This window comes from Muscardinus avellanarius (assembly GCF_963383645.1).
Source record: "Muscardinus avellanarius genome assembly, chromosome: 14".
Taxonomy (NCBI): domain Eukaryota; kingdom Metazoa; phylum Chordata; class Mammalia; order Rodentia; family Gliridae; genus Muscardinus; species Muscardinus avellanarius.
Window position 1 is genome coordinate 92,536,379 of NC_137800.1, and position 25,355 is coordinate 92,561,733.

At 53.4% G+C, this 25,355-nt stretch overlaps 1 protein-coding gene across 2 annotated transcripts in view; it reads left to right on the forward strand.

Moving 5' to 3' along the window:
• Nucleotides 1–25,355, forward strand: part of ZFAND3 (zinc finger AN1-type containing 3) — a gene marked incomplete at both ends in the record, with an annotated part of 238,664 nt that overhangs the window by 201,016 nt on the left and 12,293 nt on the right. Inside the window, 2 exons of one of the 2 annotated variants that reach the window (XM_080710853.1) lie at nucleotides 3,265–3,330; nucleotides 20,408–20,557. In XM_080710853.1, the coding sequence (XP_080566979.1) occupies nucleotides 3,265–3,330; nucleotides 20,408–20,557 (216 nt within the window). The remainder of the gene's footprint in view (nucleotides 1–3,264; nucleotides 3,331–20,407; nucleotides 20,558–25,355) is intronic. The other variant, XM_080710854.1, reaches the window with a different exon arrangement.

Below are 25,355 nucleotides of genomic sequence, written 5' to 3' on the forward strand. Positions count from 1 at the left end.
TCCAGAACGAGCGCCAGCCTCTCTACGCCCACCCTAACCTGTTGTGTCAGCGTTTCCAGACCTGGGGATCTGTATGATCCCGAGAGCTCTGGGAATGGGAAATGTTCCAGTGCCTGACTTTGACACGTGTGTGTGTGTGTGTGTGTGTGTGTGTGTGTGTGTGTGTGAGATCCCCTTCAGATGTACACTAAAGATTCACTGAGTTCCAAAAATCCCAGATGATCCCAAATTTAAAACCTTTTGAGCCCAAACGTGATACCACAAGTAAAACCCCACAACGGACCTCTCGTGATGGGTCAGGGATAGCGCCACGGCGCATTGGCCAGGCGTGGGGGTGCGCACCGGCAGTCTCAGTCTTAGGGGGCCGAGATGGGAGGGTCCTAGGCTTGAAGCCAGCTCCACCAGCAGAGTAAGGCACAATTTCAGAAATAAGATAGGGAGCGGCCGTGGTGGCGCACGCTTCAGTTTGAAGCCAGCTGTGCTCGCTTAAGAGACCCTGTTTCCAAATAAAAAAATATAAAATAGGCCTGGGAGTGTAGCCTGGAGGTAGAAGGGTTTTCAGGAAGCCCAGTACCACCCAAAAAAAAAAAAAAAAAAAAAAAGATAGGGCTGGTAGCCTAACTCAAAGATAGAACACCCCTGGACTCAAGCTCTCAATGTCACAAAACAGACCAACAAAAACAAAGGCACAGCAGAAATGCTGTATAGCACCTCCTTCAAACCATGTATATAAGCTGGGCGTGGTGGGCACGCTTGTCATCCCAGCATTTGGGAGGCTGAGACCAGAGGATCGCGGCTCGCGGACAGCCTCAGCAGCTACTCAGGCCCTTCACTACTCAGTGAGACCCTGTTTAAAAAAAAAGACTAAAAATTAGGGCTGGGGGTGTAGCTTGTAGGTAGAATTCCCCTGGGTTCCATCCCCAGTACCACAAAATAAATAAATAAATAAATAAATAAATAAATAAAATAAGATAAAAAAATAAAGTTCCAGAATGAAAATAAAGAAACCTGAAATCTGAAATAGTTCTGGTCCTAAGCATTTTGAACAAAGGATACCTGTGTTTCATTCTCTTCTTGTTATACCTCCATTCAAGATTTATCTACAAATGTTCTTTACTATACAGTTTTGTGGTATATACACACCTGTAATTCCAGTACTTGGGAATCTGAGACAGGAGGCTCGTAGGTTCAAGGCCAATCCTGGCAACTTAGTGAGATGCTATTTCAAAATTAAAAAAAAATAATAATAAAATAGGGCTTGGAGTATAGCTTTGAGGTAGAATACCCCTAGGTCCAATCCCTGGCCCCAAGCAAACAGCAAGTGTGTTACTTCCCCGGTGGTAGGTGGAAAGGGCTTGGGTGTTTGTGGGAAGAATGCTGTTCTGAACCTGCTGTCCACAGCCACTGCCAGGACAGATGAGTGGGTCTTGAAACTTAAGAGAATGCAAGGGCACTAATGGAAGCTTTGTAGCTAATGAGACCTTTTTGTAACCCTCCAGCTTACTGGAAATTTTACTCCTATTTTTTGTTAAAGAAACTGAGGACCACTTACTCAGGTGACTCAGCACAAAGACTAAAACTGCATCTTCTGTAAGAGCCAGTCTCTCAACAAAGACCCAGCCTCCCCTGGGCTGGCCTGCGCGGCTGCCGCCTCCTGTGGCCTGGGTGTCCTGGCTGCCTGCTGGGACCTCTTGAATTTTAGTACGTTAAGCTTTCTCTGGTGAATCTGACATTTGTCAAACATTATTTCATTGAAACGGCCCGCTCTCTGGGCTGTCTACATTTTTATATTTATTCTTGGCTTGCTTCCAGCTTGTTAGGTTTCTAGGTGTTTGGGCCGATGGTGAGAACCCCTCTTCCTGGGTTTGTGCAGCAGCGACGGCCCGCTCTCTGCGTGGGCACGCGGGCACGCTCAGCCGGCCGCTTGTGTTTCTGTATGCTGTTCCTCCTCTGTGTTCCTAACTCGCTTTCCTAAGGAGATGATACGCTCTGACTCTGGGACTAAGGTGTGGTGGCTCATATTAGGGTGAGCTAAGAATCCGCTGAAGTTGATAGACACTCAGCTTTCCCTCCATGTGCAGGGCTCTGCCCGTGTGGCATGGTGTGGGCTGGTGGTAAACATCCTGGGGCCCAGACCCTCTCCTCGACCCTCCGAGGCACGGCCTCCGCGCACGTCGCGGTGCTCTCAGCTCTCCTGCCCTTTGAGAGTGCCTGCAGTGGCCGGCAGTCTCGTCAAGGGTGGTGCACAGCCATTCTCTCCGCTGGTCAGCGTCACCTGGGGGCCTTTTTGAAGTAGATGTGACCCATTTGCCCGTGTGTCCTGTTCCTTGTGATCACCACCGCACCCCTGCGGTGCGAGTCAGGAGCCACTGGCCTTTGTGTTTATTACCCAGGCACTTCCCATTTCAGGAGGCATGATGGGGGGGGGGTGTTGGGTGCTTGTCTCTGTCAGCCTCAGGGTGTAGGGGTGGTCCTAACTGACAAAATGAACTCACTGATTTTGTGTGTGTGTGTGTGTGTGTGTGTGTGTGTGTGTCTGTGTGGTACTGGGATGGAACCCAGGGGCTTCCTAACTCCAGGCTATACTCCCAGACCTCTTTTATATTTTATTTGGAAACAGAGTCTCACTAAGCTACTGAGAGAGCTTACTCACTGTGTCAGCCTCCCAAGCACAGGGATTACAAGCGTGTGCAACCATGCCCAGCGGAATCACTGGTTTTCAGGCCTTCACCACGAAGTATCTTTTGCATACTCTTGAGTTATGCCTGTGCACCAGCTCTCCGGGCCCACCAAGACTTTGTGAAGGACCTTTCCTGTAATGAAACCAGACCTTCTTTCTTGGCCAGCTGTGCTTTCCGTATGCATTAAAATGACCCTTCTGTCTTCTGAGAAGCAGTTTGTTGTTCCATAGAGCGGTACCCTTTAAATAGAGCTAGTTTTACAAGAAATTCAAAGGTAGAGTGACTACTGAGATCAAAAGATCCTGTTTACTGCTGTTGGAAAGAATTCATCTCCCTAAACTTAGGGTTGATTTCTTCTTACCTGGATCTGAATTCTAATTAAAGTTTTACTTTTGACCTCTTAAGTTATGGTACTTGACTGTTTAAAGGCAGAGCGTGTTGGGAGGCAGGAAGACTGTGGGTCTCTAGACCAGATTGCTGAACCAAGCTGGGCCCTGGATGCGCCCCGGCTCCTGCCCTCCTCGCGTCTGTCTCTCAGGGTGTGTGAGGGACCTGACTGACGTGCCTGCCTTTCTGTTTCCAGGTGGGCCATGCACAGACTCAGCTCATGTCCCGCTAGTCACCCCCACCAAAAGGCCCTGTGGTGCAGGTATGTACACGTTCCTCTGTGAGCTCAGCTTACGGGCTCCGCCACTGGCCCTCGTCTGGTGAGCTGGCCAGGGCGTTCTCTGGTTTCTTATTGGGAGGAGTGTGAAGGTCATACGGGGCAGTGCTGCAGGTAAAGCCAAGGGGGTGGACCTCAGAGCTCATCTGCTGCTTCCTCACCCCGAGAGCGTCGCTGGCCCTGCCACGCGCACAGAGCGCAGGCGTTGCCTCCGTGGGGGCCTCTGTCTACCTTGGGCCTGCCAGCACTGCTAATCAGAGAGGCTAGCAGGGAGAGGAGCTTTGGCATAGACACTCGTGGTTTAAGCTGACTCTCCTGGCATCTTGGTAGCCTTGGCAATTTAACTCCCCCCATTTGTCATAAGGCCATGGCATGTGCTGAAATCATTCTTTTCAGAGGCCCAGGGGCCCAGACGCCCGTGTATACCTGTGACATTTTTATTAAATGTGAAGTCATGAATCTTGAAGCTCTCTGAAGAGCAGTCACGATGCCCATCCCTCCCTTAGCCTATTGCTTAGCTCATTTTAAAGCAATATTTGCCTTTTCTAATACTGCTGTCTGCTATTTAAAATATCTCAAGGTTTATTTTTGCAAAGTCAAAATATTGTTTATCTAAAGGTCACCATCAAAATATTTTTCTAAGTCCTTATAACTCCCCAACAGAAATAGCACAAACTATTTCCATGTACAACATAAACTGAAACCTCAGCTCCTTTAAATGCTCATAGTTTGATATTAGATCTCAAACAACCGTCCCTGCAGTTTCAGGGTAACGTCCTGAGACTTGTTTTACTCTGCCCGGTGACCTGCTGGGGGGGGGTCGCGATGGTCCCAGCGGTGCCCGTCACTCCTGAGCCCACTCAGCCAGCTCCTCTAGGCCGAGCACAGTTCTCTACCTGAGTGGGCTGGGGTGAGGCAGCCCGTCCTGAGGAGCCGGCTGCCCCCACCCCGCCCGAAGCTTGAACACAGAGCCCGGGGGTCTAGGCCCACCCTCCATGTGCAGCGCGCGAGGGTCTGTGTTTTTTCCTCTAGGTCTGGCCCTCAGCACGGGCTCGTTAGCACTCTTAGGCTCAGGGTGCAGTCCCGGGGTGAACCTGAGCCCGTGGGCTGCTGCGAGGCTGGGAAGCGGCGCGGTGTCCTTGCAGTGAGGCCCTGACGGCGTGGCGGGCCCATCTCCTGTTGCTTTCTCTCTGCTCCCAGGCTATTTTGTGTACCCAAAATGGATACTAGCATGCACTGTGTGCTTGCTACTTGCCAGGCAGCATTCGGTGTGCACACGTGCACGCTCACCTAAACTGCAGAAGCCTCATCAACGCTCCTCCTTCACAGATTAAAGAGACTCGGAAGGTTAAGTCCGTAGTTTATAAATAGCAAATGTGCGTATACGTACTAAAGGCTCATGACTTAATTGGAGTTGGTGCAGTGAGAGAGGGTTAGTGACCTCTTCTTGAGCAAACAGGTGATTTATTCATTTGTTGTGCTGGGATTGCTTCTAGGGGCTCATGCCTCTGAGCTCCTCACCCCAGCCCTTTTTATTTTCAAACGGGTTCCCACTAAATTACTGTGTGCTGTCTGCAGACCTGTGATCCTCTTGCCCTAGCCTCTCGAGTACTGGGAGTACAGGCACAGCCTAGCTGGGTTGTTTTTTCTTTCTTGGTACTCTGAGAATGAGATCCAAGGATTAACATTAGACCTGTTACTATGTGACGCAGCCCAAGAAGTCCTGAGTGGCAGCCAGTCTGCACGTGCACTTGAGGCTGGCACGATTCGGTCTGGGGGAGAAGTGTGGTCACACATAAGGGTGGCAGCACTGCAGAGGGCTCGTCCGCAGCCGTCAGAAGGAGCCGTTCTTACGATGTGGCTCTGAGAGTGCGTAGCCGTGGTGGGGAACGAGAGCTGGGTTTACGTTCGAGAGCCAGGTGCTGGCTTTTAGCACACAGAACCATTGACAGTTACCGTCAGTACAATTTGTGGATAAAAGTCACAGCACTATCTTTCTCTTGGCTCTTAAGCAGAGGGGAATGGGGTGAAGGTGCCTCTCTGTCCCACCCCACCCACTCCGGTGGAGCTTCAAGGTGGGGAAACGCCTGGGTCTCGGGGCGTTTGTGGCGAGAGCCCCGCGCCCCACCTGCACGACCCCGGGGAGCTTCCCCTCTTCAGAGGGCTCTGCAGGTCTCCACGTGTCCCGTTAGTCCTCGACACAGCCCGCCGCCCAGAGTGAGCGCGTTGTGGGGGGACGCTGGTTTCCTTGGCGGCAGACCACCAGAAGACCCTTCGCCCGCAGCTGTCTCCTCTGTGCATGGTACCGTGGAGGGTGAGGCTCCTGACGCCAGCGGTGGTCATCGCCTCTGAGCTAGGGTGGCGCCTGGGTGCTTAGTGGGTGTCTTCGTGGAGTCACCTTTTTGTGGCTGAAGCGCCTTATGGGGAACCTTGTTCATTTTGTCTTATTTGCAGAGTTACAGCAAAAGAAGTAACTTTGTGCTTTTTATTATTACTAGTGAACCTGACATTTAAGCTATAATGGACAGATAGAAACATGTCTTGGAGGATAGCTTCCCTCCAGCGGGACCCTCGGACAGTGAGCTGGGCATGGTGGCGCACGCTTGTAACCCCAGCATTTGGGAGGCGGAGACTGGAGATCCTGGTTCGCAGACAGCCTCAGCTACTTAGTGAAGCCCTTTGCAACTTCGACCCTGTTTCAAAATTAAAAAAGATAGGGCCAGGTGTGATGGCATACACTTGGAATCCCCGCGCTCGGGAGGCGGAGACAGGAGGATCGCACACGTTCGAGGCCAGCCGCGCTGGCTTAAGAGACCCTGTTTCCAAATACAAAAATATAAAAATAGGTCTGGGAGTGTAGCCTGGAGGTAGAAGGGTTTCCAGGAGCCCCAGTACCACCACCAAAAAAAAAAAAAAACAATTAAAAAGATGAAAAAAGCACAGGCTCTGGCTTCGCGGGGTTTGATGCTTCCAGCCTCGTCTGGGTTCTGCTCCGCGAAGCCTCCCTTCTGAGAAGAGGCTGATGGAAGTGAACAGCAAGCGAGGCCGCCAGCAACTTGAGCTTTTGCTCTTGAAAAATAGAAACAGGCCTCTGTGTGAAAAGAAAAGGGAAGTGTGATAGGGCCTGCGTGTGTGTGCGCGTGGCCAGGCGCTGGTGCTGAGCTTTTGTGGCCATGTGCTCTGTGCGGGTCTGTTTGCTCGGATGCGCAAGTGCAGGCCCACCTGGTTTTCTAACTCTATGGTCAGTTACTTCATCGGAGCTTGCACTCTTACCAAGGAGAAAGAGCCTGACTTCCATTCATTCACTGGAGTGCTCCCCTGGGGCCGAGTGCCCAGCCGACACCGCCCAAGGAGACCAGGACTCCGCGCCCTCTCCTCTCGGGCGTTCGTGCGGTGCCCGCGGGAGGGCGGCGTGCGGGATGCGACCCTGCCAGCCACAGCAGCGGCCGCACCGGCAGGCGCGAGATGGAGCCGCCAGAGCCGCGTCGTAAATCACCGGAGCCCGGCGATGATGCCGCCCATTAAGGAGACTTTCCCTCGCCCTCCTCGCTTCCTGGCTGCACTAATAGAACTGCGATCCAGCAAGGCTGTAAATAAAAGTTATTACCTAATAGGAGGGTGCCGAAGTGGAACGGACGGAGCTGAGGCATGGGGCCTGATTACTGCTCATCAGCAATTATAAACAGGATAAAGTGCTGGACTCGGCCGACGTGTGGGCTAATCGAGGCTGGGCTGCTGCGGGCGTGTGGCGTGATGGATGCTGATGGGCCTTTACTGCCTCGTCCTGCTGCTCGCTCCCAAGACAAGTGTGTGCTCCGCGCTCCCCCAAGCACCTGTCTGGAGACAGACAGTCCCTTCACCGCTCCTACCAGCGGGCGGGCCAGCGCTTATTCCTCAGACCTGTGTCTGTCCCGAGGTGTGCCCTTCGTGCCAGCTCTTCAGAAATACTAACCATGGCCTGTGGAGCCGGGCTCTTACTGTCCGGCCTGTTGTCCCGGCCGTAGAGCAGATCTTCAGAAGTAGCTGCTTATTGGAGCAGAGACTAACCAAGGGCCTGGGATCAGCCAGCGAGAACAGCACTTCACTACGGCCTCTGTGCCAGAACCCTGCCGTTGATTGTTAGGAGCATGCAGAAGAAGTAATAATGAGTGTGCTACACCATGGAGAGAGAATGAGCACACAGACAAACCCAGCTGTGTCCACGTTTATTTCAAGAAGTGAAGACGGGGAGGGTCGTGCCCATCATGAGAGCAAGTCAAGACTGCTGTGGTCGTGTCTTTGGGAGAGCTGCTTCTTGAGTCAGAGGCTTGGCGCTCTGCTCTGCAGGGTCACCGGGGTGGTGAAGGGACGCTGCTGGCACGTGGAGGTCAGCTCCAGCAGCAGGACTGTTTCTAGTGGACAGGAAGCTTCAGGCGCTCTGGGCTGCACATCAGCACCTGGTGCTGTGGAGACCCGAGATCGTCCCATGTAAGCGCTCAGCCTCGAGGCGAGGCGGCGGAGCGGCAGGCCGGCGGGCGCTTGGAGAAGGGCGAGCGGTTGGGCTTGGCCGTGACTCCTGGCGTCCGTGTGTCACTTGTGCCCCATGAGCACAGCTCGCTACGCAGTGGCTTCAGAACCCACGGCCAGGGCTTCCTGCTGGTCGAGAACGTGTGGCTTTTCTCTGACGCCCAGAGTTATGAATCAGGCTTACCTCATTTTAAGGAAACCTGATATGTGACAACCACAATATTAAAAGGCAGTTACAACAGGGAATGAGAGCACACACCTATAATGCCAGGACCAGGAGGCTGAGACAGGAGGACCGCAGATTCAAGGCCAGCCTCGACGACTTAGGCCCTACTTCCAAGTAAAAAAACAAAATAGGGCTCCATTCCCAGCCCCCGCCCCAACAGTTAAACTTAGAACCAATGCCACAGTAGGGTCTTCCAGTCCATAAGATGCCTCACCATTGGGTTAATGTGGATAGCTTTCCCTTTTCCATATGAAAACACTTTACTTACCAAAAAAATGTACTTATTTATTCAGAGGGTTTTCTGTGGATAGTGGCCAGTGGAATGGAGAAAGAAGAATCTGAGAAACATGTTTTAAAAGAATAACTGGAGCCGGGTGTGGTGGGCACGCTTGTAATCCTAGCACTTGGGAGGCCGAGACAGGAGGATCGCACAGGTTCGAAGCCAGCCTCAGCTACTGAGTGAGGCTCTCAGCAACTTAGTGAGACCCTGTTTCCAAATAAAATATGAAATCGGTCTGGGAGTCTAGCCCGGAGGTAGAAAACTCCTGGGTTCCACCCCCAGTACCACAAAAAAAAAAAAAAAAAAAGGGAAAGAAAAAAAGAAAAAAGAATAACTGAGCCAGGCGTGGTGGCACATGCGAGTAATCCCAGCACTGGGGAGGCTGAGACGGGAGGATTTGGGCTCATGGCCAGTCTCAGCTACTTAGTGAGGCCTCTGCAACGTAGTGAGACCCTGCTTCAAAATTAAGAATAAAAAGTTGAGGTAGATGCCCCTAGGTTCAATCCCCAGCACCACTGTGCAGTCGCGCGCGCACACACACACACACACACACACACACACACACACACACACCAACAGGACTCGATTGTAGATTAGAGTTGGCTGATAGAGAAGGCAGATTATAAACCTGGGAGAGGAAGAGAAGGCTGCGCTGGCTGTCGGGAGGAGGCCGGGGAGCAGGTTGGCAGCGCTTCAGAGTGTGGTGAGCTAGGCTGTAGGCCTTGGTAGGCAGTTCTGTGGAACATTAACAATGCGGCCTGCTTTGGTGGTTCCGGCGCTGCAGGTGAGCCCGGGAGCGGGTGCTGAAGGAGGGGCTGCGGCGGCACTCGGCACCAAGGCCAGGGAAAGAGGAGAGCCAGCGGCGGAGAGCTGGAGCAAGGGGCCGAGCGCCCGCCTCCTGCCAGCGTGGCCTCCAGGGTGGAGAGCAGCCCCTGGGCTGAGGGCAGTGAGGAGGGCTGGCTGGACCAAGAGATGGGCCAAGCGGTTCCTGGGTTGGAGATGGTTGAGATGGGGAAACGTCTTGCTTTTATAAAAGTGCAGAGGAAAGCTCTGAGCTTCCATGTTCACAGAGGGCAGACTCGGCGACACGTGGTCCACTGGCCCTTGGGGAAGAGTCTGGAGGCCCTCCTGCACACGTCCTCTCAGCGTTGTCCTGCGACTGTGGGAGGGACTTCGGGCTGTGGCGTGGCATGGCGCGGCAGTTCCCGGTCTTCTCTCTGTTGGCCCATCAGCTCCCAGCAGCAGCTCTTCCCGAGGACGCTGGCCTCTGATGAGAGCCGTCCTCGCCTCTGTCTGCGCTGTGTTCTTGTGGTAGCGGGTGTTACCTGTATGTTCAGGCCTCCAGTCAGGAGCAGCCTTCCGTCTTGTGTTTATGGGCTGTTTCCAAATAGTGAAGACTGGTGCCCGGTGGCCCGCACCTGGAGTCCTAGCAGCTTGGGAAGTTGAGGCAGTCGGATCAAAAGTTGGAGGCTCGCCCAGGCGCTCAGAGACACCCTGTCTCAAAACGAAAAGTGCGAAAGGGCTGGTGAGCTCAGCGGTGGAGCAGCTTGGCTCCATCCCCAGTGCCTCAGAGCCGCAGCAACGGCAGCCGTGCGTGAAAGATGAGGATGGAGGCCAGTAAGTGCAGGGACATTGTTTAGACGCTCAGCGCGTCCCCACCAGGTCACCGCGTTAGGTGTGTGACTATGTTTCTCTGTCTGTGGGTCGGATGTTACAGTCCCTGTACCACTGACCGCTGTTCCTACACAGCACCAGCTCACACGTACGTTGCATACTGTGTCAGTGGCTCAGAAAACATACATTTTAGATAACTTGTTTGTGGTACTGGGGAGGGAGCCCAGGAATATTCTATCTCCGAGCAACACCTTCAGCCCTATTTTTTATTCTTTATTTTGAAACAGGGTCTCACTGAGTTGCAGAGGGCCTCACTAAGGAGCTGAGGGTGACCTCGAACTGCGATCCTCCTGTCCAGCCTCCCGAGTGCTGGGATGACAGGCGTGCCCGCGCCCGGCGCTCTTCATTGTTATACATAGCACATTTGGATTTTCTTCACTGTTAGGACATCTAGAATCCCGCTCTTACCCTTGGTGCTGTAAGCTTGTGGTGAAGCCGCTAGTGAGCCTGGTGCCCCTTGGAGATGTCGAGTGCGGCTCTGCCCGCAGATCAGAAGCCCAGCTCTGCAAGTCGGCCGACCCAGCTTCCTCCTCTCTTTCTGGGACTCCTCACTTACCTGTTGATACAGCTGTATTGACATCATCCATACCTTTTCACAGTCCTAAAAAGAGCCTCCAGTCTTAAAAAAAAAGTCCTAATTTAGGAAGAAAAATGGTAATCCAGTACTTGGGAGGCTGACAAGAGGATCACAGGTTCACGGCCAGCCTCAGCTACTTAGTGAGACCCAGTTTCAAAATAAGGAATAAAAAAATAGCACTGGGGATGTAGCTCACAGGTAGAATGGCCCTGGGTTCCATCCCCAGGACTACTTAAAAAAACTGATGGAGTAGGAAGGGTACAATTCTTTCTACCATTTTTCTTCCTGAAATAGGACTTTTGTTTTTACTGGAGGCTTTTTGTGGTCCGTGAGGTAAAGGTATTGACTAGTAGAATTAGTTGTAAGCAAATTGAAACCTGCTGTCAGATCTTCAGATGTAGGCGGAGAACTCGCCTTTAGGGGCCACAGAAATAGCGTGGCTTCAGCACAGGTTCGGTTCCTTTGGAGCAGAGCTGCCTAGACTTTGGTGAGCCACCTGGGATGGCTGTCGGGGAGGGCTCCAAACACTTCTTGGACCCTGCTTTCTGCCACGCCCCCCCTTTTTGCAGTACTGGTACTGGGGATGGAGCCCTGGGGCATTTTATCTCTGAGCTACACCCTCAGCCCTACTTTGTATTCAGTATTTTGAAGCAGGGTCTCACTGAGTTGCAGAGGCCTCACTAAGAAGCTGAGGCTGGCCGCGAACCCGGGTCCTCCTGCCTCAGTGCTGGGATTACAAGGTGCCCGCCCCGCCCGGCTGCCCTGCCTCGCAGTCTACCCTGCACTCCTGCTGCTTCCGACCCGGGCCTCTTGCAGTCTTCTTTGTCCGTGGTGACTCAGAGCCACCACCTTCCCACCTCAGCCCACTCCAGGTCATGGGCTGCAGCCTCTAGAGCGCCGAGCTTTTGTTTTCCAATTATACTAGATGCACACACTTGCTCTTATTGACGTGTGTCTATTCTTCATGACGTTTTGTTCTTTAAGTTAGGGCTGGGGAGGAACCAGAGGAAAATATATTTGGTTTGTTTTCTTGGATTTAAAGTAATCTGGAAGCCGGGCGTGGTGGGCACGCTTGTCATCCCAGCACTCGGGAGGCTGAGACCGGAGGATCGCGGTTCGCGGCCAGCCCCAGCTACTCGGTGAGGCCTCTGCAACTCAGTGAGACCCGGCTTCAAAATAAAGAATAAAAAACAGGGCTGGGGGTGTAGCTCGGAGGTGGAACTCTCCTTGGGTTTCATCCCTAGCACCACACAAAAAAAAAAAAAAAAAGAAAAGAAAAGAAAAAAGAAAAGTAATCTGGGACCAGGTCAGGACTACAAATTCTGATTTAATCGTTAGCACATGATGAAAAGGGCGACCTCAGTGAATGACCTGGTTCTTAGGAAACCTGGGGGTGGGCGTGAGCCCACGTGGCGCCCACCACCAAGGGAAGGGCGTGGAGGTGCTGGCTGGGGACGTGGCTCCAGGTGCAGGCACCCGGGTGGCGTCCACAGAGTGCAAGAGCTGCCGGGCGTCTGAGTGGCCGCAGCTCCCCTCTCCGTGAAGTACAGTGGGTAATTACAGACTCGGCCGCACCGTAGGTGAGGTGATGTTTTGTTTTATTTTATTTTATTTTATTTGGTGGTACTGGGGTTCCTGGAAGCCCTTCTACTTCCGGGCTACACTCCCAGGCCCATTTTTATATTTTTATGTGGAAACAGGGTCTCTTAAGCCAGAGAGGCTGGCTTCAAACCTGCGCGATCCTCCTGCCTCCGCCTCCCAAGCGCGGGGATTCCAAGCGTGCCCACCACGCCCGGCGAGGTGATGTGTTAAAGCATCAACCTGCTGTCTTCCTGGTGGTGCTCTTAGATAATAGAGGTGTGGACAGAAGGTACCTGAAATAAGGGACATAACAGAGGAAACGGAGAAGTTTTAAAGAGAGTGGGATCCAGAGCCCATCAAAGGACCAGAGGCCGGCTGGATTTGAGGGTGTAGCCTGGGAAGGAGGGAGCAGTCAGATCTGTGTTTGAACCCGTCTGGGCCGCCAGCAACAGCAGCCCAGAGCCTCCGTCCTTCTTGAGCGAGTGGAGTCCTAGAACCGGAAAACCCACACTTGTATTGCTTTGCCTTTTTTCTAGGCCTTGTTCTACATGTTAAATTTCATTGTATGTATTGGTAGAAAGTGATGATTATGGAGATTCCACAGGCTTGCCTTTCTCCATTGTATCTGTGTGTTGGTAACAGCGCTCCTTCCTGGAGCGCGCCACCGTGCAGGGACACAGCATCACTGGTCTTCTCCTAGTTAAAATCTTGATGAAAGACGCTGTCGCGTCCAAACCAACAGCCTAAGAAGATACTTTAGCCAAGAAAGTCACTTGTTGATGATTAAACTCGGACACTTTAACCTTGGGGGCATTTTGTCATGGGGCCTTATTGATTAGTTACCTGAACAGCCAGGGCCTCTGTGGCTCAGACGAGCAGCCTCCACGTGCACATGTGTAACTGTTTGGCGCAGACGCAGCTCTGCTGTAAAACCTTACTTGGCCTCGTGCTCCCGGCCGTTCTGAGTTCTCTGTTTCATTAGCAGTGTACACCCAGAGTTTCAGCACGCCATTCCCAAATAGCAGAACCACAACTCAGAATTTTACATAAACCACATCTCTCTTTGTCGAGTGGACAGGGAATCAGTTAGACGCTCTGCATTTCCCACGCTCACCGCCCTTCTCAAGGTCTCACCAAGGAAACAGGCGCTCAGCTTGTGTTCTGATTTTCTGTTGCTTGAGCAGGTGGTGGAGACTGCAGTACGGTCTTCAGGAGTTTTACTTTGAATGTGGGCAAGATACACGTTTGCTTGGAAAGGTATACTGAGCGCTGCTGCTTTTGTTCCCGTAGAAAAAGTCAAATTCTTCTCCAAAGATAATATTATTACATTCAAGTTTGAATTATATGTCCAAATATACAAGATAGCTTTTAGAAGATGAACAAAGGGCCCAGAACAGCCAAAGCAGTTCTGAGCACCAACAGCCATGCTGGAGGCAGCACCGTACTTAATTTCAAACTACTGCAAAGTTAGAACAACAAAACAGCATGCTCTTGGCACAGGAACAGACACAGGCCAGTGGAGCAGAAGATGCAGAAACAAACCCCGACACTTAGACACTTGATCTTTTTTTAATCTTACTGGAGATTGAGTCCAGAGCTTACTCTACTTCTGAGTTACACTCCCAACTCTATTTTTTACTCTTTATTTTGAAACAAAGTCTCACCAAGTTGTGGAGGATCCCATTAAATAGCCGAGGCTGAACTGCAATCCTCCTGTCTCAGTCTCCCAAGTACTGAGATTAGCTGATTTTTTACAAAAGTGCCCAAATCCTATGCCGGAGAAAAGACAGCCTTTTCAACCAACGGAATGGGGAAACTGGATATGCCTCACCCTTGCGTAAGAGCCAAGTCAAGATGACTCAGAGACTTAGAAATTAGACCAGACACTCTGATCTCCGATACACAGGCACCAGCTTCCTCAATAAGACCCTGAAAGCTCAGGAAATAGAAAAAATGTTCAACATCACTAGCAATTAGGGAAATCAAAACTATACTGAGATTCCATCTGACTCTGGTTAGAATGACATCAAGAATATGCCGGGCGTGGTGGCGCACGCTTGGAATCCCCGCGCTTGGGAGGTGGAGACAGGAGGATCGCGCTGGTTCGAAGCCAATCACGCTGGCTTAAGAGAGCCTGTTTCCAAATAAAAAAATATATTAAAAAAATAGGTCTGGGAGTGTAGCCCAGAGGTAGAAGGGTTTCCAGGAACCCCAGTACCACCCCCCCAAAAAACCAACATAGAATGACATCAAGAATACAGATCACAATTGTTGTCAAGGGTGTGTGGGTAGAGGAACCCTCACACACTGTTGGTGGGTTGTAAGTTAATACAACCACTATGGAGAGCAGTGTGGAGGTTCCCCCACAAAACTAGGAATGGAACCATCGTGCTGAGGAAAGCCACCATTCCTCAGGACCTCTGACGAATGCGAGAAACTGCAGTGATCCATGTACACTCATGTTTATTGCAACACAAGTCACAATAACCACTCCAGGGAACCGGCTCGTGTCCATTAGCAGATGAGTAGATAAGGAAAATGTGGTTGATACACAGTGTGGAATCTTACCCGGCCATAAAAAAGGACAAAATTATGTTATTTGCAGGAAAATGGATCAGACTAGAGATTTTGCCAAGTGAGATCAGCCAGTCTCAGGAAGCTGTCAAGGTTGTGTGTTCTCACTCATGTGGGAGCTAAAAAGAAAATAGGGAACACAAATCCCTTCCTTCATTCCTGAGCCTGGGGCATTCCACCTCTAAAGTGTACCCCCAGCCCTTTTTATTTTATTTATTTATTTATTTATTTATTTATTTATTTATTTTTGCGGGCATTTCAACCTCCGAGCTACACCTCCTGCCCTATTTTTTATTCTTTATTTTGAAACCTGGTCTCACTAAGTTGCAGAGGGCCTCACTAAGTAGCTGAGGCTGTCCATGAACTGCAGTCCTCTGGTCTCAGCCTCCCGAATGCTGGGATTACAAGCGTGCACCGCCACGCCCAGCTACTTTTTATTTTTTAGGCAGGATCTCCTCAAGTTGATGAGGCTAGCCACAAACTTGGCTGGCTCCACTTCCCAAGTATTGGGATTACGGATTACAGGTGTGCTTCACGTCCGTCTTAAGAAACAAGGAGGAGGGGGTGCTACTGTGGCGATGCAGGATGGTATCACGGCCAGCCTCGCTAGCTAGTGGGAGAGAGGAGAGGGGCGCGAAGTGGGAGCCAGCACGCCAGGAGCACCGTGTGGTTTTCTCCACATCGAGCTAATTGTGTCTGTGTATGTAGTATCTGTACTTGGTGATGACCGGCTAGAGAGCCTCAAGTGTGGGCCCTGCTCAGGCTTGTGGAGGCACGTGGCAAGACCATTTTATACTTTATTTGGAAACAGGGTCTCACTGAGTAGCTGAGAGCCTCGCTCAGTAGCTGAGGCTGGCTCGAACCTGTGCAACCCTCCTGCCTTAGCCTCCCAAGCGTGGGGATGACAAGCGTGCCCACCACGCCTGGTTCATCACATTAGTCTTAATTTTCTTAGGTGTGCTTTCTATTCTGGTCAGGTAAGGAAATGGTCTATTATTAGATGTGTGTGCATTTCAGGATAAAGTATTTTGGTGTTGGCAGCTTATTTTCAGATGATGTGGGGGATATCAATACGGAGGAGAGTGGGAAGGAGTTGGAAGAATATGGCAAAGCATTAACGATTATTAAATCGTAGAGTGTACATAGGAGTTTTTTCCTGTTATTCTATATGTCTGAAATTTTTCAAAATAAAAAGTTGAATGGTGTGTGGTGGCACATGCCTGTAATCCCAACTACTCAGGAGGCTGAGACAGGAGGGTCATGGTTCAAGACCTCCCTGCAATGTAAAGATCGCTGGGGTGCAGCTCCGCCAGTGCCCGGTCCAGTTCTGGCGTGGGTGGGCGGGGTCGGGGGCAAAGTGTGGCCTAACTCTGTGGCTTGGGCAGGCAGGGGGGCCTGCTCGGTGCCTGTTCAGAACTGGGATCTCCTTCCTGAGCCCTGGGCAGGTCGCATGCACTTGTTTCTGGCACAGCCGGCTTCCTGGGTCCCGCACACCAGGACCCAAAGGGCAGATGGCCTGCAGGCGTGTGTTACCCGACTGCACCTCCGTGGCCCTGCCTTTCATCGGGCTGCCTCCCAGCCTGGACAGCCCCTCTGGACAGACAGCCGTGACAGTAGCAGCCCCAAGGGGATCGCTGCTGTCTTGTGTTTTTTGGGTGAACTGAGAAAGGCAGAGGCCCAAGCGCAGGTCCACCTGCACACTAGCCAGCCCCGCTGACCAGCGGGGAGCAGCCGGGTTTCTCATGCCCAGGACCGCGGGGCAGGGCAGGAGTGGGGCGGAGGAGAGCGCTCTTGCTTGGCGGCGTGCCGTTGGCAGGCTGTGGACGGCGACTCCTGGATGGTGTGGCTAGGCGTGGCCCCGCGTGGGCTTCTGCCAGGTGACAGTGGTGACCGTCTTCGCAGGGTTTCAACAGGCAGCCTCTAGAACCTCGCTCTGGACACGCAGACATGCTACTCAGCAGTTATCCTGGAACCGCCAGGAAGATGAGGAAGGAAGGGAAAGTTCAGCAAACACAGTGGAAGACGTTTTAGTGGGCAGCGAGGGGTCTCCTGCGATGGAGTCTCCTGGGGCACACACAGCAAAGTGCCGGGAGAGGGGAGTGGATCCCCGCAGGTCCTCTGAAAGAGAGCCAAGGGAGGAGAGAGCGCTGTGTGACAGGCTGCTTTCAAGCCTCTCTCCTCCGTCTCTTTCAGTGAGCGCTGGTATTTTCCATCGACAGGTTTTGGCAGCTCAGCTCCTTTTAAACGTGGAGGGAGCGGCGGCAGCGGTGTGCGAGGCTCATTAATTACTGCTCGCACTGATGTTTGCACAGGCTGCTGGGATCATAAATGTCAGTCTGTCAAGAGGCTGTGATAGGTTCTAGAGGACTGATTGAGTGCCTCGCAAGCTGTCGCGGAGCCTGAGATGAAGCAGGCTCGTCTCCTCACAGGGCAGAGGGAGGTGGAGGTGTGGGAGTCTCAGGAGGCCTCTCCCTCCCCGCTCCCAGCTCCCCGCCCGTGCACGGCGGCAGGAGATTGAGAGAGATGGGATGTGGCTCTGGCGGGCTTGACACACTTTATTTGGAAATTTTCAGGAGAGACATGAGCAATAAAGACAAGAACAGTGACAGTGGGGAACAAACGTGAGTTTGTGTCAGAGGTAGAACAGACCCTGGAGAAGCACCTCCGCCCAGGCGCGTTCCTGGACGGGAGCCTCACGCTTCCCGTGACCCCCAGCGAGGTGCCGGGGAGACGTCCTTCAGAAGGGCCTGTGCTCGCCGTCCCTGAGTCCGCCTCTGTCTCAGGTGAAGCGGCGGTCACCTTCACGCTGAGAAAGCGTAGTCACTGCGTCTCTTGAGAATTGTCTGTCCCTCCTCCCGTCCCATGGTCCCAGCCAGGCTTGTCCCTGACCCGAGGGTCCGACGTGCTGTCCCTGTCGCCCGTCGCACCCTGAGCTCGGGGCGCGTGGCACACCCAGACTCCGCTGTTCTCAGGGAGGGCGTGCTGGAGAACCCGCTTTGTTAGCTCTTTGTGAAGGGCCTTAATTAGAAGTCGCTCCTAACTCCGGGGTGGGGACAGTTCCTAGCCACTGCGGCCCTCCTGCTGCTAATGAGCGCGCTCCTCGCAGGGACTCGTTTCTTCTGACAGTCAGAGCTGCTGGAAGAGTTATTTCTGTTCACCTCTCCCTCTGCGTTTAACCCTTGCTGCCCGAGTTCATAGTGCGCACGGAGGCTAATTAGGTGTTTTCCATCATTGTTCAGGAACTGAGTGGACTTAAGGGCATCAGAAATGGTATTTGTGAGCAGAAACTAAACAGTCGAGGTCTAGTTTATTCGACCACGTTCAACAGATGATTCCTTTTAACGTTAACCGTGTTTGGATTATTTTTTATTCTCCTGATGCTCTTTTTCTAATTGACATAAAATTTAGAATGGAATAGTTGAAGTAGTTAGACTCTCTGTCCTGGATATGTTTTCTTTTTTGTTATTTAGGCAGCTCACCCCATGGCACAGGTTTCATTAAGTAATTAGCTGAGGGGTGTAAATTTCTTATGCAGGCCTGATGGTCATTCTGTAGACTGCTGTTTATTTCATTAGCTTCTCATTAAAACATCAAGTTGACTTGTGAGAAAATACCAAAGTGGTTTGCTTTGCCAGGAGGAGGTGATGTATTACCCAGTGACTGTCGCGGGTGGCGCTTGCAGCTGAGCATGTTTCCCACCCGGTGGCCGCCACACGAGGGAAGCTGGGAGCCCTGGGTCTCTTGCCACCTGCGAATAGCACCTTGGCTCTAAAATGACGCCCCACGTCAGGCGTCTTGTCTGTCTGGGCTGTTTCTCACACTCAGACTTGGGCCAGAGACGCACGTGGCCTGGCGGTGATCCTGTAGGCGGGCCCGGGCAGGGCGGCCAGAGGGGTAAGTAGCTCCCGTGTCGCTGTGCTGGGCGGGTGGGGGACTGTCGCTGCAGGACCTGAGGGCGCCTGGCTTTCAGGGACCCCACCAGAGCAGAGCATTTGATGGTGCTCTTTGTGATTATAACTATAAAAATAAGAGTTCTGTCTGGTGTGGTGGCATGTGTAATTCCAGGACTTGGGAGGCTGAGACAGGAGGATTGCAAGTTCATGATCAGCTGTGGCGACTTAGTGACACTTCCAGCAGCCTACTGAGATAGTTTCCAAAACAAAAAGTTGAAGGGGGGGTGCTGCTGGGGGTGGAGCTCAGAGGTAGAATGCCTCTGGGTTCAATTCCTGGTACCACACACATGCACAGTATGTATCATGTATATGCATTCTATGTCCTAATCATAGGACTCATGCAATTTTAAAAAGTTTTCATGCATCACTCCCCTTTTTGAAAATAGCATAGATCGCGTTGCTACTGAAAGGTCTTTTTCTTTGTTTTTCCTCCTGGTGTTAGTGCCACCTGAAATTAAATTGGCTTCCCTTGGCAGCAAAGGTTTGCTTAAAAACAGAAGTGGGCATGGCGACTCACACCTCTAATCCCAGGACTTCGGAAGCCGAGACAGGAGGAGTGCAGATTTGAGGCCAATAAAGTGATAATTTAACAAAACCCTGTTTTAAAATAAAAAATAAAAAGGGGCTGGATTGTAGCTTAGAGGTAGAACACCCCTGGGCTCAGTGCCTAGGAACGGGGCACCCTAAGAGGCGGTGGCGGGAGCGGCTTTGTGGGTCAGCAGCACACTCCATAGTTTGGGCCGGGCGTGGAGAGTGCCGCACGCGAGCGCTGCGTTTCTAGACACCCTGGTGTCTGTCAGAGGTGTGGCTGGAGTGGAGGTCACCTGGCAGGCCCCCCAGGGACTGCAGCGAGGACCCTTGAGCTGCCTGGGTGAGGACCCTTCCCCAGGTTGGAGAACAGTTTCTTACACAGAGCATCAGATTTAGGACTGTGTCAGAACAGACCTTTCAGCTGTTGGGATTTTTCCTCTAGGATTTTTTTTGTTGCGTACATGTGTGTGAACAGGGTTACTAAGAGGGTTGAAACCCCTGGCCGGCCCCCTTGTAACTATTTCCGTTTAGATCGCTGCCCCTCCTCTGGAGGGCCAGGCCGGGCACGTCTGCTCAGTCAGCGTGCCGACGAGTCTGGACAGCTGACCCGTCCAGGGGTCGTGTCATCAGATGCTCGATGTGCCGCCGGGCCGAGGCAGCCGAGGCGAGAGGCACGCCCCGTCCAGGCTGGTCTGAACGAGACTGCTGTACTGTAGCTGAGGTCGGGAGAGATGCAGTCTGCGCGCTGTGCCTCCCTCGCCTGCCCTTTTGGCCTGTGTGTGGGGCCAGCACTGCTGCCGGCCGGCACCCATGGTGGCAAGGAGCAGCTCCTTCACTCCAGGTAAATTGGGCTTCATTTCGACGCTTGAGTCTGATCCTAGTGTATTCAGGAGTAGAAATGTGAGTAATTTGACTGGAAAAGACTGTAAATCCCACATCGAGCCCTGGCCTTGGTCTGGAACTGTGCTAGGTTAATGCTATAGACACATCAGAAGAAGCCCATGCCCACAGGAGGCCAAGGTGGGTGGCCAGCACAGGCCTGGGTTGGGGCCGGTGTGGAGGTAGGCCGCCAGCCTCCGTTCCTGGCAGGAGTGGCCTCCTCGGGACAGCTCGACTCTGAGCACCACCCTGACTCTGACCCATTGTGTTGTTTTGGTCAGATTCGCAGTCTGAGAACGAGGCTTCACCGGTGAAGCGACCGCGCCTGCTGGAGGAGAGCAGCCAAGCCAAGCAGAGGAGCCGGCGCCGGTGCTTCCAGTGCCAGGCCAAGCTGGAGCTGGTGCAGCAGGAGCTGGGGGCCTGCCGCTGCGGTGAGCACCTGTGCGTCGTCCCTGGGAGTGGCGGCCACCGCTGTCCTCAGCGTGTCCCTGCGAGCTGCCGGGCTGGAGCTGAGCAGTCAGAGGTGCCCAGAGCACACCTGAGCCTCGTGGACTCGTCATGTCCACTGGCACCATACGGCTCCGAGCCGAACAGACCGAGCCTGGGCGGGGCTCATGGCACCCTATCCCTCCAGTACTGTGAGGCTGAGACTGGAGGACCACAGGGCCGAGGCCAGCCTCAGCTATTTAGTGAGGCCCTCCGCAACCTAATGAGACCCAGTTTCAAAATGAAAAATAAAAACAGCTGGTAGCATAGCTGAGAGGCGAAACACCCCTGGTTCAGTCCCCAGTATCACGGGGGGGGGGTCGGGGGGGACAGAATTAGCATAACCAGCAAACGTCTGGCATATGCGTCATAAAATGTAGACATTAATTTTGAATGACCTTCTATCTCTGATGAGGAGTGGAAGGTCTCTCCCCTGACCTTTTACATTAAGGGCTGGTGAGATGAGTGTTGCCTTTGAACCTTGACTTGTCCAGCGAGCGCGCCGCGAGGTGGCTAGAAAGTGGCCTCCCTGCTTAGCCCTCTCGCACCTGCCCCAGGACTGCACCGCGGCAGGGCGCGCACCTGGAAAACGGCTGCCACAGTGGAGCGAGACTTGGGCCAGCTCTGCCTCTCCCGGCCACACCACCCACAAAGTGCTGAGCTTGGGTGGAGCCATTTCAGAGGACCTAAGTTTCCCTGCCCCGCTTTTAAAGCAGGATGTCTTAAAATCGGTCCACAGGACAACTGTCATCGGGCAGACTTTGACCCTGGCTCCAGCCCCGAGAGCCTTCTGGCTCTCCTCCGATGAAGTTAGCTCTGGAGCCCTTCCTCCTCTGGGATAGCCACAGGGTCCTGCTTGTCCAGCTGCTGGCCGTGAGGGCCCAGCGGTCCGCTCAGCATGACGGCGCTGTGCCCCGATGCTCTCCATCTGTGAGGCGGTGCGCCGCCATTCGTTCCTGCCCCTAGTTGCCTGCCCTTTGGAGAGGGTGGAGCCGTTCCCCGGATGGCAGCGGCTGTTGGCGGTGCTCTAGCGCGGGGCCTCACACGTGTGCGCAGGAGCGGGGTGCGGTGGGCCCTGAGGAGCACTGTTGAGGGCATTCCGTCCGCCTGCTATTAAGAGAGCAGAGGTGAGGGGTGAGACATGGGGTGGCTGGCCCGAGTCCTGCGTGCAGTGGCCCCGGCGAGGCCAGCACCTGGGGGAAGCCTCCCTTCTCACCCGCCCGAGCTGTGGCCTGCCTGTCCTCTGGGCTGCAGGTCCATGTCGCCGAGTTCCTGTCACCTGTTGGCGAGCCCAGCAGGCCAGCGGTACTGCGAAGCCCGCCAGGCTCCGTGGCCTGAGACAACGCGCCTCGTTGAGAATTGTGGGGTTTTCCTGGGCCCGGCTCTGGAGTCTTCTCTGGGAGGGCCGGGGTGTCGCTGGGGAGAGAGCCGTGCGCCTCGGCAGCCCCTCGGGGCCTCCCAGAGCGCGGCGAGCGCGGCTCCTCTGCTCAGCTGTACGCTGTGCGCCAGGACCAGCCCGCCGCAGCTCCACGCAGTGCGAGATGGAGGGCGGTGGTGAGAGCGTGCCCAGCGGCGCCCCCAGGAGAGTGAGCGGTGTGGGACGGCCTTCTCTGAGGGTGCGTGGAGGGTCGGCCCCACGCTGCGGGGGCGCCTCAGCCATTTACTACTGAGATTGAAGGGAGTTTGAACTCAGAGAGCACACTTGCTCGCTCTAGAAAATCTTTTTTTATATATGCGCAGTCTTTTCTTGCATTCCCCTTCCAAGCACTCTGTGCAGGTTATTAGCTGCTGACAAGAAATTCGCATCTCATAAATAATGCTTAAGAGCCATTGCTATATAAATTGAATGTGTTATGAATGGTGATGGCCCTTTTTGTAGCATTCAGTGCCTAGAGCAGAAAGAACAGAGGACGCCGTTTTCATTAATTTCTAATGAGGTGCCAATTAAAGGCAGGGAGCGCTGCAGCGGGAAGAGTGGCCAGGCTCCCGAGTCCTCGCCCCGGGCTGTCATCCAGACCCGCGGGAAGGCTCCTCTAGACGCTCTCTCGAGCTCGGGCTGGGAGCGCGCGCCTTTGATCTTCAGAAGAGCAATTTGTAAGGCGAGCTCTCGAGTCTCCTCACACTGTAGGCTGTAGGTGACAGGAATCGTTAATTGCCAAGACGGCTCACTTGTGGGCCTTCAGGAAGGAGGCTGTTTTGCAGGTGGACTCTGGCTTTAAGTCAGCAATACCAAGGCGGCGCCCTTTCCCCGTGGGTCTTTGAGGGCGCCAACTAGGAAGGCGCGTGGCAAGAGGCCGGGTGGCACCTGCCCCCCAGACCTCCCAGGAGGACTTCTCAAGACAGAAGACAGTTGCACTCCCTGGATCTGTTTCATTTTCTCCTCAGTAGGCAAGCCGATGAGTGTGCTTTCACAGCCTCAGAGCTCCCTGTGCCTCCCAAGGTGCCCCGCAGGTGCCGTCCTGTATCTGCCGCCTGCCTCAGAGCTGGTCCCCTCACAGCCACGCCGTCGCTGGCCATCGCTGTCTTGGCGTGGCAGGCAGAGCGGGCCTTGTTTACCCTTCTGTTTGTGGCAGTGACATTCTATCTCTGAGGAGAACACCTCCAGCTGCTGTTATTTTTTATTTTGAAACAAGGTCTCACCAAGTTGCTGTGGCTGGCCTTGAACCTACGGTCCTCCTGTCTCGGCCTCCCAAGCACTGGATTACCGTGTGAGCTGCTGTGCCTACGGTTATGTAGTTTGATTGCACTGAACAGAAGCAGTTCTGACCTAGAAGGCCAGGAGAGGCGCAGCTGCAGGTCTCGCTAGGCTGCGCTAGCCAGAGGCCATGAGCTCTGCTTCCAGGGTGGTTCTTCTAGTTCGCGTCACCTGGACTGTTAGTAAGCACAGCTTGCTGGGCTGCATCCCGGGGACTGGACTGGCCAGAGTGAGCCCCGGTGCCGCTCAGAACAGCTCTCGGCCCTTGAAAGCCCCGCAGCCCGGCCTTCGCTCTGTGTGTGTGAGGCGGTCTACTTCCAAGCTAGGCTCCAAGCTCCCAGCTCCTTTTATTGTTCCCTTTTGAAGCAGGGTCTTCCTGGGTTGCTGAGTCTCACAAAGTTGCTGGGGCTGGCCTTGAACCTGCAGTATCCCATGTCAACTCCCGAGTACAGAGATCACAGATGTGGTCCACCACGCCCGGCTTCTCCTTTATTTTAGAATATCTGGGTTCCACTCTCAACAATTAAGTTAGAAAGGATCTAGCATTATTTCCAACTTTGTGTGTGTGTGTGTGTGTGGTACCGGGGTTCCTGGAAGCCCTTCTACCTCCGGGCTACACTCCCAGACCTATTTTTACATTTTTTTTAAATTTGGAAACAGGGTCTCCTAAGCCAGTGCGCGCGGCTGGCTTTGAACCTGCGCGATCCTCCTTAGCCGGGCGTGGTGGCGCACGCTTGTCATCCCCGTGCTTGGGAGGCTGAAACAGGAGGATTGCGCAGGTTCGAAGCCAGCCTCAGCCACTTAGTGAGGCTCTCAGGAACTTAGTGAGACCCTGTTTCCAAATAAAAAATATAAAATGGGTCTGGGAGTATAACTCAGAGGTAGAAAGCCTCTGAGTTCCACCCCCAAGAACCACACACACACAAAAAAAGATACATTTTTAAAACATCATAGGCCTTAACCCCATAAACTTAAGTAAACATTTCCCAAGAATAGGGATGTTATTTTCTAAAACTACAAAGGCATCGGCTTCAGTAAATGATTCTGATGTGATACTCGTATCACAGCCGTACCCACGTCCCGCTCGTCATGTGCAGAGCGCTTCACTTCAGCTGGTGTCCGCGCCCTGGCCAGGTGCTGCATCTGGTCTTTACAACCTCTGCCTAGGATATCCTCGTTTCCTTTCTGTGTCTTATGCATTCTTAAGGAGCACAGCCCTTCTCCTACACATACCTTTTCACACCTTTTTCTTTTAAATAGAACATTCCGTATTTGGGGTTTGTATGGTTGAGAAGAGACGGTTCCCGTTCCATGAAGGTTCTAAAAGAGTTCCCAGTCTGGAGGAAATGGGGAACTCGACTCTCTCGCTCAATACCAGCGGGGTCTTTGGCTTACGAGACAGAAAAGAACTCCAGCACTTGCCAGTCAGCAGCATAGACAGGTGTTACTGGGGAAGCAAGATTTGCCCACCCTCTTAAGGAAAGCCAGCGAGGGCGTACAGGGAGGGGTGTGTGGCGCTGCGTCGGCCTGGCGAGTGACTGCGGTTGTGTGGTCATCCCAGCACTGCAGTCGCTAGTTGTCTGTTTCAGTCGGGTGTAGTGGCACAGACCTGTAACCCCAATCCTTGGGAGTCTGAGACAGAGGACTGAAGGCTCAAGGCCAGCCGTCAGCAACTAAGGGGGACCCCGTTTCCAAAAGCAGAAGCGGCAGTGGAGTGGAGGAGGAGAGGAGGCCAAGGGTGTCGCCCAGAGACCGTGCGCCCCAGGGGACCTGCAAAGACTGCTGGGCATTCTGTCCCCCAGCTGTGAGAGAGTGAGACTGTGTCCTTCGTAAAGCATTAGCCTGGATCCATCAGAAAACTCGGCCATGGAGGGCCTCGTTTGCGACCCTTCGTCCCGATGGACACTGTGGCTGGTGTTGTGGCTGCTGCTGGGGCAGACTCTGAGCTCTGCCAGGGCGGTTGGGAGCGGTGGGCATAGGCGCCACCCTTCAGCGTCCTGCCCTGTGCCCGTGAGGAAGCAAGGCCCAGGCGTCCCTGTGCTCCTCAA